The sequence below is a fragment of the Salvelinus alpinus genome, chromosome 39 (assembly GCF_045679555.1).
Source record: "Salvelinus alpinus chromosome 39, SLU_Salpinus.1, whole genome shotgun sequence".
NCBI lineage: Eukaryota > Metazoa > Chordata > Actinopteri > Salmoniformes > Salmonidae > Salvelinus > Salvelinus alpinus.
In genome coordinates this window covers 5809341-5824126 of record NC_092124.1, presented here as the reverse complement: position 1 = coordinate 5824126, position 14786 = coordinate 5809341, and the positions used below count along the sequence as shown (strand labels likewise).

Sequence of the window (14786 nt, the reverse complement as noted above, 5' to 3'; positions counted from 1 at the left end):
GGACATGCGCTGGCTTGAGCAGGGGGACCTTGCGTGCGCTGCAGGATTTTAATCCATGACGGCGTAGTGTGTTACTAATGGTTTTCTTTGAGACTGTGGTCCCAGCTCTCTTCAGGTCATTGACCAGGTCCTGCCGTGTAGTTCTGGGCTGATCCCTCACATTCCTCATGATCATTGATGCCCCACGAGGTGAGATCTTGCATGGAGCCCCAGACCGAGGGTGATTGACCGTCATCTTGAACTTCTTCCATTTTCTAATAATTGTGCCAACAGTTGTTGCCTTCTCATCAAGCTGCTTTCCTATTGTCCTGTAGCCCATCCCAGCCTTGTACAGGTCTACAATTTATCCCTGATGTCCTTACACAGCTCTCTGGTCTTGGCCATTGTGGAGAGGTTGGAGTCTGTTTGATTGAGTGTGTGGACAGGTGTCTTTTATACAGGTAACGAGTTCAAACAGGTGCAGTTAATACAGGTAATGAGTGGAGAACAGGAGGGCTTCTTAAAGAAAAACTAACAGGTCTGTGAGAGCCGGAATTCTTACTGGTTGGTAGGTAATCAAATACTTATGTCATGCAATAAAATGCAAATTAATTACTTAAAAATCATACAATGTGATTTTCTGGACTTTTGTTTTAGATTCCGTCTCTCACAGTTGAAGTGTACCTATGATAAAAATGACAGACCTCTACATGCTTTGTAAGTAGGAAAACCTGCAAAATCGGCAGTGTATCAAATACTTGTTCTCCCCACTGTATATATATATAAAAGTGGAGGCTCCTCAGGAGGAAGGGGAGGACCATCATCCTCAATAAAATGGCAAATATAAAAATAGTACAACATTAAAAAAGTTATCCTTTTTAGATAAAACTAAACTAATTATATTCATATGTCACCAAATAATTGGTTAAAATATACTGTTTTGCGATGAAGGTCTACAGTAATTTCAACAGCACTGTCTGTGCTTGCACCATGGTGTAGCCGGAGGACAGCTAGCTTCCATCCTCCTCTGGCTACATTAACTTCAATACAAGATCTAGGAGGCTCGTAGGCCTCACTCCCTTCCATAGACATACATGGTAATTATGACCACTTCCGGAGGATGTCCTCCAACCAATCAAAGCTTTTGCAGTATGAACTGACATCTTGTCCATCCAATCATAGATGTAGGATCAGAGAATGAACCTAGTGTGTTGTATTGGGATTGTGCCACAGAGCATTATGGGGGTTCTATGTGTTGAGAAGCTTGGTGACATTGTTGGATAGAGATTAAGAGATTAAGAGTGAAGAGTGATAGTTGAGCATTTTTGGGACATTATTCAATTCAAATGAGTTTTTTCAAATTACAGGAGATGGAGGAGGTATATTATACATTGTTTTCTTGGGTTTAGAACTTTATTTTTGTGTCCAGTTAGTGCAATGTATTTACATTTGCCTTGCTAGCAAGCTACCAGCGCGAGTGTGCAGTTTTCTCTGCCAGAATGGTAGAATGGCCATTTTGTGGACTTTTTGTTGAAGAACCCCTTTTCATTATCTGGGGTACACAGAAAAAGTGTGAATTAAAATCGTTGGTCGTCCTCTGCCTGAGGTCAGTTTCATGAAGAAGGATGAAAAGGGGAGGGTTCAATACCAACTGGTATCAAATGTAAAGCTGGTTAACAGGGAGCCTATTATCAAGCCGCCTGTAAATGCACGTTAAGGTTCTTTACATGCTGAACATCTTTTCTGAGATTTCGAAAACAATTCCGAATGATTTGATAGCTTCCATTGCATCATCCATTAAAAGTTAGATTAAAGAGAGAGGTTGATGCGGCACATTTTTTCTCATGCGCTCAAAGTAGGCTTTGCACTTTCCTCCGGTATTTATTTAGCAAAGATGATAACACAATCACTCCGGACAGACACAAGCAAAAACTCCTGACATAAATGTTGCAGCAGCCAGGCTATACCTAAACATTAGAAATCTGACAATGTATAGGATGAAAACAATACTTTTTCTGTCTGATCAACTGTAGACTACTAATAAGAGCAGATGCATACAGTCTATGCTCCCTATCCATCTGGTCAGGGTAAACTAATTGATAACGTTATGTATTTATAGTCCATTTGTGTGTCAGGAGAAATTGTGAAAGTGATAACATTTTGATTATATTCAAAATTGGGCTGGCTAGGTTGCCTTTACGTTTTTAATCCAAAATTATTCACTGGAATGAATCAATCAACATAATAGTGATGGCAGATGTGAGTCTTTTTTTATATAAGGCCTACAGTTGCATAGGCCTGCATGATGCAAACATGCATAAAACAAGCTCAGCCCTGTGATTTCTATTGTCTATCAGTTGTTGTCTGTGTCTGTGTTGAGGAAATCCCCCTCCTAATCTAGTCTAAATACAGAGTTTTTAAAAACCATTAGGAAAAACTGCTCCCATCATAGCCCATATAAACCTTTTTACAACTGATTAATCACTGTCATACCTTATAGGGTCCAGAGTTTTCCTAGTTAGGTTAACATATAAGGAAAAACTCCAGGCCCTAGGGGGTAAAAATTGCTTCACTGCTCTGGGCCCTATGGTGCCAACTTTCTGCTTGCAGGTGTCAGTTATCGTCAGGTATGTGGATTTAATTTATTCAGGGATTTATTCAGGAATGTTTCTTGGGTTTCATGATGTCTGATGTGCCCGCTCATCCACTGGCACATTGCATTTTTCCCTTCCAAGCACTGTGAGTACCCCTATCAATTTTCTCTCATTAATGTATGTAGAGTCAATCACATACACGATCGCATTAACACAAAGATTTTACTCCTTGCTTGGACATTCTTAGCTCTTTTGTTTAACTGTGTAGTGTCTTGTGTTGTTGTTTTCTGTCTTCCCAGTAAAATCCTGTCCTGCACTGGTCAAGCCTCTGAACACCTCAACTCATGCGTCATACCCTAATTCATTCACTGCTGTGGTCCCTTTCCAACACTGTAAGTAGCCTTCTCATTCTCCATCATATTGTACTATAAATGTCTTTATTAAATGCTTTAGGTTAAAATAATTAGTCTTTGATGATTTTTTAAACACACTTTGTGGTCTCCGTGTGTTCCGTGCCTATACCGGGGGTCTCCCATCCTCCTCAATTTTCCAAGTCACCAGCCTCCCCTGATATATATATTTTTTTACATTGAATATAAAACATACAATCTACTTGCAGTGAATCAGCTCAACATCTCCTCCTCAATCAGTCATCTAACAGACTCCCATCCAGAGTGACCCACAGAAGCAACCAGCGCCAACGCCCTGCTCAAGGGCACGTTGACTGATCTCCCACAAGGTCAAAAACGGGGACCAGAACCAGTGACCTATCAGGCACCAGCCAAGCTCCCAATCGCCAGTCCACCAGCCCTCCAAGATACCCCCCACAGTTCCCCAAGAACTGCCCCTCAACCATCCGAGACCCCCCCCCCCCCCCCCCAAGAAAAATTACATTATTACATTCTCCACACCCAAGTCCCCCCGCCAAAGCACGAACAAACGGAAAACAGAAAACAACACAAAAAAACAGAAGACATCAAGGACAACAAAATATGCCAACTGAATATGTTTGAGTACATGTATGGCACTATTTACATGTGTGTGTGTGTCTGTGTATGTGCACGTGTGTGTATTTGAATGAGAGAGTGTGTATATGCATGTGAACAAACACCTGCGCGGCATCAGCCTCAGACAAACATGCATTATCTGTAAGAACACTGCCCCTCAGTGTCATTCAAACTTACTTTATGTTTTGTTTTATTTTGACTGTATTGTTTTACATTTGACCGTCATTCTATCCCCCACCCAGCAACTCCACTCCTACTTGTCTCCAATTCCACATCCCAACCCTCAGCTTCCCTCAGCCCATCCCACCTATCTCTGCTGGCCACCCTCTTCTGCTTTCTACGCACCATATATCGTTCAACTATGCTGTGATATTTAACATACAAATTGAATCTATCTAATTGAATAGAATCCACAGATTGCGAGTTGAAGATAAATACTTTTACTGAGATATTAGTAATTGACTGACCCAGTCTCCCAACAATACTATTTCTAGGGAAAATTTTTGATCAATGTTACACATTTTCAGCCATTCCTGAACCTGAGACCAGAAACACGCAAAAACAAAAACAAAACAAATGGTCTATTGATTCTGTATCCTCACAACAAAATCTGCAGAGCTACGATGATTGTATGTCCCAAATATTCAACATTTTGTTGGTGGCAAGAATTCTGTACAATAATGTTAGCTGAAAAGCACGAAGTCTCGAATCTTGCGTCCTTTTATATATCAACTCATACACCCTGTACCATAGAATCCATACATCAAAAATCTCTTCCCAACTATTTTCCAATCTGTATGGCACAGCTGTCAACATCCTGGTCCTCAAATGAAACTAGTATACTTTACTATTTATGCTATTTTTATTCCTCCACCAGTTTTGATCCTTTATATTGGGCAGACAGACCAGTTCCCTACCTCCTCTCGCTGCCACCTGCCTCCTCCATTTTTGGGGTAATGCTGTAATCATTTGGTTGTAATCTTGGATTGAGCAGACCTTCCCATATAAATATGATAACTCTACCACTCCAATTTACAATATCATTTAAAAACAAAATCCCCTTTTCAAACATCTTTTCCATAAATACAGGTATTTTATCAACCAGTACATCTGAGTTCAGCCATAATATTTGTTCTATCTTTTCATGGGGATGACATTGAAATTGTAGCCAGCTTTGCAATGCTTGTTTGGGGGGGAAAATAAGAATTTTTGATTAAACAAAAATGAGACATGGCAATCTGCACAAAGGCAAAAAGGTCATTTTTAAACAATGGATGAGCTTTTCTTAGTAATCTACTTAAACCATTTAGGGTTAGAGTTAAACTTTTAGATAAGTAAAGCTTTTAGAGAGAGGTTTAGTGCTTTTATATTTAATCATCTCAACCCTGCCAGTTCATACTCATTTTATAGATAGGCACGCTTAACCTTGTCTGGTTTAGCATCCCAGAAAAAGCTAAATATTATTTGCTCATATGTTTTGAAAAATGAATCATCAGGAGTAGGCAGCGCCATAAGTAAACTAGTAAACTGAGATAAGACTAAGGAGTTAATCAGTGCATTTTTCCCATAAATAGACAGTTATTTCCCTCTCCATGGTTGCAGTTTTCTATTGAAATTCATTGTGGAGATCTCATTTATATATTTTGTGATATGAATACCAAGTATGTCTACTTGACTGTCAGCCCATTTTATAGGTAAACTGCAGGGTCATGTAAAAGTTGTATTTATTTAAAGATCCAATACGTAAAATTGTACACTTATCGTAATTAGATTTTAGTCCAGAGAGTCCGTAAAAGTTATCTAGATCTTCAATGAAACACTGCAGGGATCTAGCTTGCGGACTTAATATAAAACTTGAGTCATCGGCATACATGGACACCTTCGTTTTTAAGCCTTGGATTTCTAACCCTCTAATGTTATTTGATCTGATTTTAATAGCTAGCATTTCGATGACCATAACGAATAGATATAGTGAAAGCGGACACCCTTGTTTAACTCCTCTTGACAATTCAAAACTCTGAGAAGTAGCCGCTATTTACTATTTTGCACCTGGGGTTGCTATACATTACTTTTACCCATTTCATGAGAGAATCACCGAACTTGAAAAAATCCAGGCATTTATAAATAAAATACAGTCCTTCCTTATCAAAAGCCTTTTCAAAAACCGCTATAAATACCAGGCCTCGCTTCTTAGATGTTTCATGTTGTTTTATTATTTCTAGTAGTTGTCATGTATTATCTCCAAGTGTGGACCATTATTGATACATATGGGTAGAAACGTAGAAACAACGTTGATTCAACCAGTTTGTGCTCACAGGACCTCACTATTACAAGCACTCAAAAGTTTCTACTGAAACTTATCCTTTCTAGTTTCTACTGCACTACTTGATCAAAATAGGAAAAGTGAAGAGCCGCTGTACTAAACTGTACACTGTAGGCTGATGTGAACCTCGGCTAGCATGATTTATGTCTCTCAGAAACAGCTCCTGCTAAAGCCAGGGAAAAAGTAATTCCTGTGTGCTTGGGTAATACATGCACCGCGGTGACACCCCATATATCTGCTAGCTAGGCTAATGAGATCCACATGACTTCCTGGGAACTGAAAAACGAGGATACAAGACTCCCTATATCCTCCTCTGATTTCCATACTGTCTCAATAAAGTGTAAAATATACATATATTTCTTTTTTTACACTTTATTACTTATATATTACTGCATTCTGAAAGAATTCAGACCGCTTGACTTTTCCCACATTTTGTTACGTTACAGCCTTATACTAAAATTGATCAAATACATTTCCCCCTCATCAATCTACACACAATGACAAATACATAATGACAAAGTGAAAACAGGTTTTTAGATTTTTTTGCAAATGTATTAAAATAAAAATAGCAATACCTTACTTACATAAGTATTCAGACACTTTGCTATGAGACTCGAAATTGAGCTCAGGTGCATCCTGTTTCCATTGATCATCCTTGATGTTTCTACAACTTGATTGGACTCCACCTGTGGTAAACTCAATTGATTGGACAAGATTTGGAAAGGCACACACGTCTATATAAGGTCCCAAAGTTGACATTGCATGTCAGAGCAAAATCCAAGCCATGAGGTTGAAGGAATTGTTCATAGAGCTCCGGGACAGGATTGTGTCGAGGCACAGATCTGGGGAAGGGTACCAAAAAAATTCTGCAGCATTGAAGGTCCCCAAGAACACAGTGGCCTCCATTCTAAAATGGAAGAAGTTTGGAACCACCAAGACTCTTCGTAGAGCTGGCTGCCCAGCCAAACTGAGCAATTTGTTGAGAAGGACCTTTGTCAGGGAGGTGCTCAAGAACCCGATGGTCACTCTGACAGAGCTCCAGAGTTCCTCTGTGGAGATTGGATAACCTTCTAGAAGGACACCCATCTCTGCAGCCCTCCACCAATCAGGCCTTTATGGTAGAGTGGCACCTATAGGACTCCTAGACCATGAGAAACAAGATTCTCTAGTCTGATGGAACCAAGATTCAACACTTTGACCTGAATGCCAAGTGTCACGTCTGGAGGAAACCTGGCACCATCCCTACGGTGAAGCATGGTGGTGGCAGCATCATGCTGTGGGGATGTTTTTCAGCGGCAACGACTGGGAGACTAGTCAGGATCGAGGGAAAGATGTACGGAGCAAAGTACAGAGAGATCCTTGATGAAAACCTGCTCCAGAGTGCTCAGCACCTCAGACTGGGGCGAAGGTTCACCTTCCAACAGGACAATGACCCCAAGCACACAACCAAGACAACGCAGGGGTGGCTTCGGGACAAGTCTCTGAATGTCCTTGAGTGGCCCAGTCAAAGCTCGGACTTGAACCCAATCGAACATCTCTGGAGAGACCTGAAAATAGCTGTGCAGCGACGCTCCCCATCCAACCTGACAGAGCTTGAGAGGAACTGCACAAAAGAATGGGAGAAATTCCCCAAGTACAGGTGTGCCAAGCTTGTAGCGTCATACCCAAAAAGACTCGAGGCTGTCAAGGTGCTTCAACAAAGTACTGAGTAAAGGAATACTTATGTAAATGAGATATTTCCGTTTTTTATTTGTAAACATTTCTAAAAACCTGTTTTTGCTTTGTCATTATGGGGTAGTGTGTGTAGATTGATGAGGGGGAAAAAATTATGAAATCCATTTTAGAATAAGGCTGGAACGTAACAAAATGTGGAAAAAGTCAAGGGGTCTGAATACTTTCCGAATGCACTGTATATATTTAAAGTACCTTGACTTGGCATTTAACATGTGTTTTAGAACAGCGCTAGCTACAATAGCCAAACTCTGGCAGAAACAAATGAACAGAAGCTATCAGAGAAGAAGACCGTGGAAGCTGATATAGCAATACTGGTGTCACCATGACGACAGATAGAAATCAGACAGACACCCACCCATCAACCCACCGACCATCTCACCAACCCAGCCAGCCAACTCACCCCTCTGGCTTGTCCTGGACCAGGCCCCTCATCTGTCCGTGCATGGCGTCCTGGATGTTGCCTGAGGAGTAGAGGCCTATGGGGGTGTTGTAGGCTGTGCTGACCACCTGACGATGGTCATCGATGTTAGCTGCAGCTATAAAGGGCTGGGCCTTGCGGTTGTGACCTGTACCAATGGGTTTGAACTCCTGAATGGAGAGAGAGAGAGAAAGACAAGGAGGCCTTATGTGATGTTCTACAAACACCAACAGGTGTAGACACAAATATATGTTGACAACTAAAACAAACAAATACACACACATACAAGCTATGCAGGTACACACACACATAAGCACGCACACACAGTCTCTCCTCCCCCCTAATGAGATTCACATGATATCTCTCTCTCTCACCTGCTGCTCAGCCTCCAAGTTGATTTTGAACGGGTTGGCTTTCCCGTCTTCCGTGACTTGAGGCGACCATAGCCTGGTTTCTGGTCTGGGAACAAAAAAAACAGGTCATGATCAAACACAGTTCACTGTCAACTCCCTCGACCGCAGGTGAAACGATTATGACCACAGACCAAACATCGGTTTTACATGGCAGCTGGGCCACAGTACACTGAGCACTCATAAATCAAACCCAACTTCATAGACTTCCTTTGGTGTGTGTGTGAACAGTATAAAAGTGTGTGTGTGTGTATGAAAGAGTATTTGTGTGAGTATGTAGAAGTGTGTCTGTATTAGAGAGTGTGGGTGTGTGGAGCTCCTTTCTTGGAGTTCTTGGGTATGAAATCGTCGTTTGCCAGCTCTGGAACGTTCTACGTAAGATGGAACGTTCTATGTGGTATTAAAGAGATCTTGGGATTCATCAAGTACAGTAAGTTCTGTAGTTAGTCAAACATGAACGTGTGTTTGACTAGCTATGTGTGTCATAGGATACACCCAAACAGTGACAGTTCGTTTCACATCATTGGTAGTCAATTGTGTCACTGATGTTTGTACACACGTCTCTATTGTAATGGTGTGTGCTTTTATGTGAGAGGCGTGTGTGTATTTGTGTATGTGTGTTTGTGAGAGTATTACTGTGTGTGCACGTGAGTATTAGTGTGTGTGCGTTTATGTGCGATGTTTGTGTATTAAATTGTGCGTGTAAGTGTGTGCATGTCAGTGTGTGTGTTTACGTGAGAGGACTGTATGTGGGGTGGGCATCAATGTGTGCATGTCAGTGTGTGTGTGTATGTTAATGTGCGTGCGGGTGTGTGTGTGTATGTCTCCAGTGTGTGTGTACGTATCAGGTGAGTGTGTACGCGTATGCATGTCTGTATCTGTATGCGAGTGTCCCACAGTGTGACCCCCGACCTCTGGACGGTGAGGATGAGCTGGTAGATGGCGTCTTTGATCTTGTTCTGGGCCTCACAGTGCATCATGTCCTCCGCCGGGATGCCCTCGATGGCCAGGATGACATCACCAGGACACAGGTTGGCCACCGCCGCCTTACTGCCCGGAGTGATCTGCCCAGAGAGAGAGAGAAAGAGAAGGGTGGACACATGAGATTGATCATTATTAACTCCATTGTCACAAATTATTCTAATCATGGTTGCTGTTATTAGTGTTGTCTTCATTTACTTTGGTGAAGTAAGCAAACGTCTTCACTTTTCATACTTAGAAAGTGAACTGAACTGAGAGTGAGGGAGATGGAAAGAGATAGAGCTTGAAGTGAGAACCCGCTGCCAAGGTATATTTTTACGATTCTCTCCCATATACAACTCAGTACGACTTATAAAACCCGATCATTCAGAGAGAGAGAGAGAGAGAGACGGAGACAGAGAGAGGAGATGGAGAGAGGAGACGGAGAGAGATCAGTAAGGATCGGGTGTATGTGGCTGTTAGTAATCTACTATTAGCCAGGCAGAATTGTGTGCCATTTTTGTGTGGTTTCGTAGTCACACAAACATGGCCTGCTCTATATCAGCGCCATCTCATCATCTATCTGACTGATTGTAGTTGAACAAACCTCTTTGGGCCTAATTGATACGTTAGGTTAACTGTAGGCCCACTTCTAGTGAAGTAGACCACCTTTAAGCACTTCTGGTCTATAGAACCTCTAATAAAAGCATTGATTCCATTTCCTCCTAACACTTCGTTGCCACAACGTTGCATATAGATTTGGGAGAAGGTTGTCCATGAAATTACCCTATGGCAACATGTTGATAGGGTTGCTGAATTTTGTGCACAACAACCCAACTATATGCTATTTATGTTCATACCAATTAAGAAGCAATACCAAAACGCCAACTCAAAAGTAGATTTTGTTGCAGAATTTGAAATATACATTTGCTGGGAGTTTGCAGTTTGTTTTAGTAGCCCGTCTACTTGACAGTGTCCTGGCCTCCAGAGTACATGGTTGAAACCGCTCTGTGTATAAAGTCAGGAGGTAAACCTCTCTCTCTGCGTATAAAGTAATTTGCCCTCGCTGGTATTTGAGCTCGTGCAAACCGTTTATTTCCCCATCTCTCTGTGTGGACGAAGTAAACACGTGTTTCGTTCTGCCGATTGACAGTATACAGATGGAATACGGACACTAGCCGGGCGGAAATGATTGGGTTTTATAAGTTGTAACGAGTAACATACGATAGAGAATCGTAAAAATATAGAGAGAGAAAGAGAGAGAAAGAGAGCGAGAGAGCAATTGAAGTTAAAACCTCAATAGTAGCCAGGGTTTTAACTTCAAATACTCCCTATTTTTCGTCCATTTACTTCAAATGCTCTCTTTTCTGTGTGTCTCCCTCTCTCTCTCACCCCTTGCAATATTTCTTTCTCTCATTCGCTCTCTCTCTCTCTGATGGGTTTTCCTCTCCGGTGAAAGAGAACCATATTGCGTTTTAGGCTCCACAGATGCAACGTTGTAGCCCTCACAGGGGAGACGTTACATTGAAGCTTGGATCACGGGCCTATAAATAACCCAGGATGAGAGAGTCATGGGATGTGGAGGGAACATGAGTGATTTACACGATTGAAAAACTTTGGCATTTTCCTTGACAACCATCTGCATCTCCCTGTGGCGTGCATCATTTTTACTACTCTCCTATCCATTCCAACAGTCAGTCCCAAATCGCTCCCTAACCCTTCATTTGGCCTTTTTAAATGTTTGCAGATCTGTAAGGTGAAATCAATATGGTGGAAGCTCCTCCACTACACTGGAACCTATCCAGACTCTTCAGATCTGCCGACATTGATGGGTTAGGGCCAAAAGGAGGGCTAGGAGACGAATTGGGAGCGGCTGCATAGATGGACCCCTGGGTTGTGTTCAGCAGGGAGAAAGCAATGGTTTGAAACAGGGAGCTACTACCACAACTTGTCCAATAAGAAGCCCTCATTTTCATTTTCGTTTTGCTATGCGGTACACACACACTACTGAAAACAAACCCTAGTTTCTTCCCTACTCAGCTTCCAGTCCCAGCCAAACGTGCACGACCGCAGCTAATTTAAACATCACTCGTCATACGTCCTGGAGTCCCTCGTTTACTGGAACCGGGCAATGGACGTCAATTAATAATGTTTAGTTTACGCTTTCACTTGGAAACAAAAATCAACTGTAGAAGGGGATGTTTTTTTTTTTTTAAACAAAAAATGGCCTGGGAAGACATGGCTGAGACAAGGTCGAGGTCGGGGTTCAAGCTCTGCGAGCGAGAGGAATGTGCCAGTGGCTAAATCTCATTACAAGTGAACAGCCCCTCGAACGAGAGCTAATAAGACCACGTAGAGAGGATTTAAGAAGCTTTCGATCAACGACTGCTTTGTGAGAGGTTAGGAGTAAAGTGATGAGAGCTTGTCTAGTGGGTGGATGGTGAAGGGATACGTGAACACACAAAGGCACACACGGACAGGGTCGAGGGTACATGAGGAGATTTCAATCAATCAAGGAGAAATATTGAAACACAACGAATGGAGTCAGATTGTACTTCATCCCCCTGATGGTTAAGGTTAGGCTTGGGGATAGGGTAATCTGACCCTAGATCTGTGGTTAGGGGCATCAGCTACCTGCGGTGCCTTTGAAAAGGTGTTTAATAATAAACACTTGTCTGACATCATGGCCGAGACCCCGGTTTTTGCCCCTCTCTCTCGCCAGCCTCCCTCCCCTTCATCAGCTTGCGGGTTCTCTGCTCACACAACAGGTGTGTAGTGGCCATTAGGGGCCGATGATTCACAAATCTCACCGGTAACTCTTTTAGCTCCCGGCCCTGGTGCCAGGCCTAAACTTAGATACACGACAGGGATTACTGATACTCCTATGGTTACACACACGCACAACCTTGCCAACGTTAAAATACAAAACTCCAACATATACACACACTCCCACACAGACAGACACACATACAAACAAACACACAATGTTAACACAAACAACATGATGATCTCTCCCACACACATACAGTTTAATGACTTAACTTGAGCTAAATGACAGGCATTCTCTGAATAACTCCACCTAGATGCCTACCCAGGAGACTGCACTTTGGTCGCCAGCTATTAACCCATTCCCAGCAGCCTGCGTTCATTCAGCTGCTGTGTGTGTGTGTGTGTGTGTCCTAGTAGATGATGCAAACAGCTATTTCAAACTAAGCTGCAGATATTTACTGGAACACGGGTGTGTGTGTGTGTGTGTGTGTGTGTGTGTGTGTGTGTGTGTGTGTGTGTGTGTTCCCCCAGCCGCGCAGCCTTCCACCATATAGAAAAACCCCTGCTGTATCACGGTTTATCACAACCCAAAACACACATTCCCAATCCAGTAGTCTTTCACTGTAAGTATCTGGGCTGTTAGGGAATGGCTGAGACGGTGCGTGTCCAAATGGTCTCCTATTCCCTTTATGGTGAACTGCTTTTGATGAGATGTCTATGGGCCCGGGTCAAAAGTAGTGCGTACTGTATGTTGCCATTTGGGACGCAGACTTTTGGCAGTATTACTCTTATGGTCAGTCTGGTCGAATACACAGAGCTCTCACCCTGCTGTTTCTCATCCTAGCACAGCTATTTAACTGAGACAAGAGGTTAAAGGGAAGGTGAGCCAAGTATGCCGGCAGTAAGAGAGAGAAGGGGGGGATGGGGGGGGGTGAGAGACACACGCACACCATAGGCTAAGACAGAGCGGATCAACATAATCCCCTACACACAGAATACAATGGTGGAACGGTTGAGTATATCTGACCATTTGTGTTCTGTGTAGGAAGACACACACACACACCTCCCTACTACTGCCACCTCCTCACACACACAAACACCTGGCACCAGGCCCACTCAAAGATGCTCGAACATACATCACACATGCAAAACATACTGTAAACACACAATCACCCACCCGTTGTCAGTCTTTTAAGTCTAAAAGTATCAGGTACACTCTCTTACCCTGGAGATGGTGAGGGGCTGGTTGAAGTCCTTGCCGCCGGTCAGTCGGAACCCCCACGGGGCCGGGCCATTTAGGACAATGTCCAGTGGCATGTCCCCCTCTTTGTCCCTTGTCTCTGTTCCTGTAACTGGAAGTACACTGGTGTGTGTCCCAAACACAGCCGGGTTCGCAGAAACAGAGCAGCGGGACGACTTACTCATGTACCCTTTTAAACTAGCGGAGGGGTGGTGGTGGGGGGGGACCCCACCCCCTGAGTGAAGTCATTGGCCCCGACTCAGGACCAGAGGCAGTTCTCCCTCTCACTCTTTTTCCTGGCGACACTTACTCCCGTGTTCCTTTACTTCTGTTTGGTCTCGCTCTCTATCACTTTCTCTCTCCCCCTCCTTCTCGGACGTAGCAGCTCTTTCGCTCTTTCTGAACATGATACTGTACCTGTTATGCTTGAACTCAGCCAACTCATGTAGCGTCATCCTTCTCCAGCATCGTCTCGCTCTCTTGCTCCACCTGTGAACATCCAGGGGAAGAGTGGAGGTAGGCCAGTGTCTGTGAGCGTGCGGCCCACTCGTCTCTCCTCGTCCCCGGGTTGCCTCGGAGCCTGACTGGGGCCCCACTCCGCACTCTGGCTGACGCTCTTGTCCGGCTGCTCCTGCCCTTATTTGGTCTGCAGGCGCAGCTCCTCGCGCAGGCCCTGGAGGTCCCCCAGGCGCAGCAGCATTCCAGGACCTATTGATCTTTAGCGGGCCCAGAGCTCTCCTCCCGCCTCTCTTTCTCGCTCTTCATTTAATTTGAGATCTCTCGTTATTTTTTCTGTTTGTGTGATCTGGACACGAACCAATCTCCATTCAGTTCTTAACGTTTCACTCACACACTCGCTCTCGTGAGTGTTTAACAGAAACGAGGTTAGAGGTGTTTACATAACCATTAGTGGAGGCAATTTTTCTTCATCTCTCGCACTCCTCACAGGAACCGTTACAAAAATATCTAATGCAATTAAGTCATCTGTCAAAACACAAGCAGTTCTTATGTGTATATATGCATGACAACAATGTAAATGCACAGTAAGCATTGAAGCAAGACAAGCTAACCTATTATCAAGTTGTCAGCCTTCCCTCTGTGCATGAAGTCTGTTTCCATAATGTGTATGGGGAGGAAGAAAGCCAATCAAAACAATGGATGGCCATTTCTTTCTTTTTTTTAATAAGCCCAATTAGGATGACATTAAAGTCGTTCATTCTCCCTTCGGTGTCGATCTCCTGAAACGGCTAACATACCTTCCTCAAGACGTATCAGTCCGGGTTTGTTTGTACAGTTGCCATGGGGGCAGGTTTTAGGAAGGAGCTGACTCCTAGACAAATAAAGGATGTCTG

The 14786-nt window shown here is 43.3% G+C and overlaps 1 protein-coding gene across 1 annotated transcript in view; it reads right to left on the bottom strand.

The window, feature by feature from the left end:
• LOC139566934 (PDZ and LIM domain protein 3-like) overlaps positions 1 to 14060 on the bottom strand; it is a 30138-nt gene extending 16078 nt beyond the window's left edge. The window contains exons 1-4 of the mRNA XM_071388312.1: positions 13419 to 14060; positions 9378 to 9529; positions 8430 to 8514; positions 8038 to 8225 (exon numbers count right to left, since the gene is read on the bottom strand). Coding sequence (XP_071244413.1) covers positions 8038 to 8225; positions 8430 to 8514; positions 9378 to 9529; positions 13419 to 13619 — 626 coding nt within the window. The 5' untranslated portion in view covers positions 13620 to 14060. The remainder of the gene's footprint in view (positions 1 to 8037; positions 8226 to 8429; positions 8515 to 9377; positions 9530 to 13418) is intronic.
• Positions 14061 to 14786: the final 726 nt, after the last annotated feature.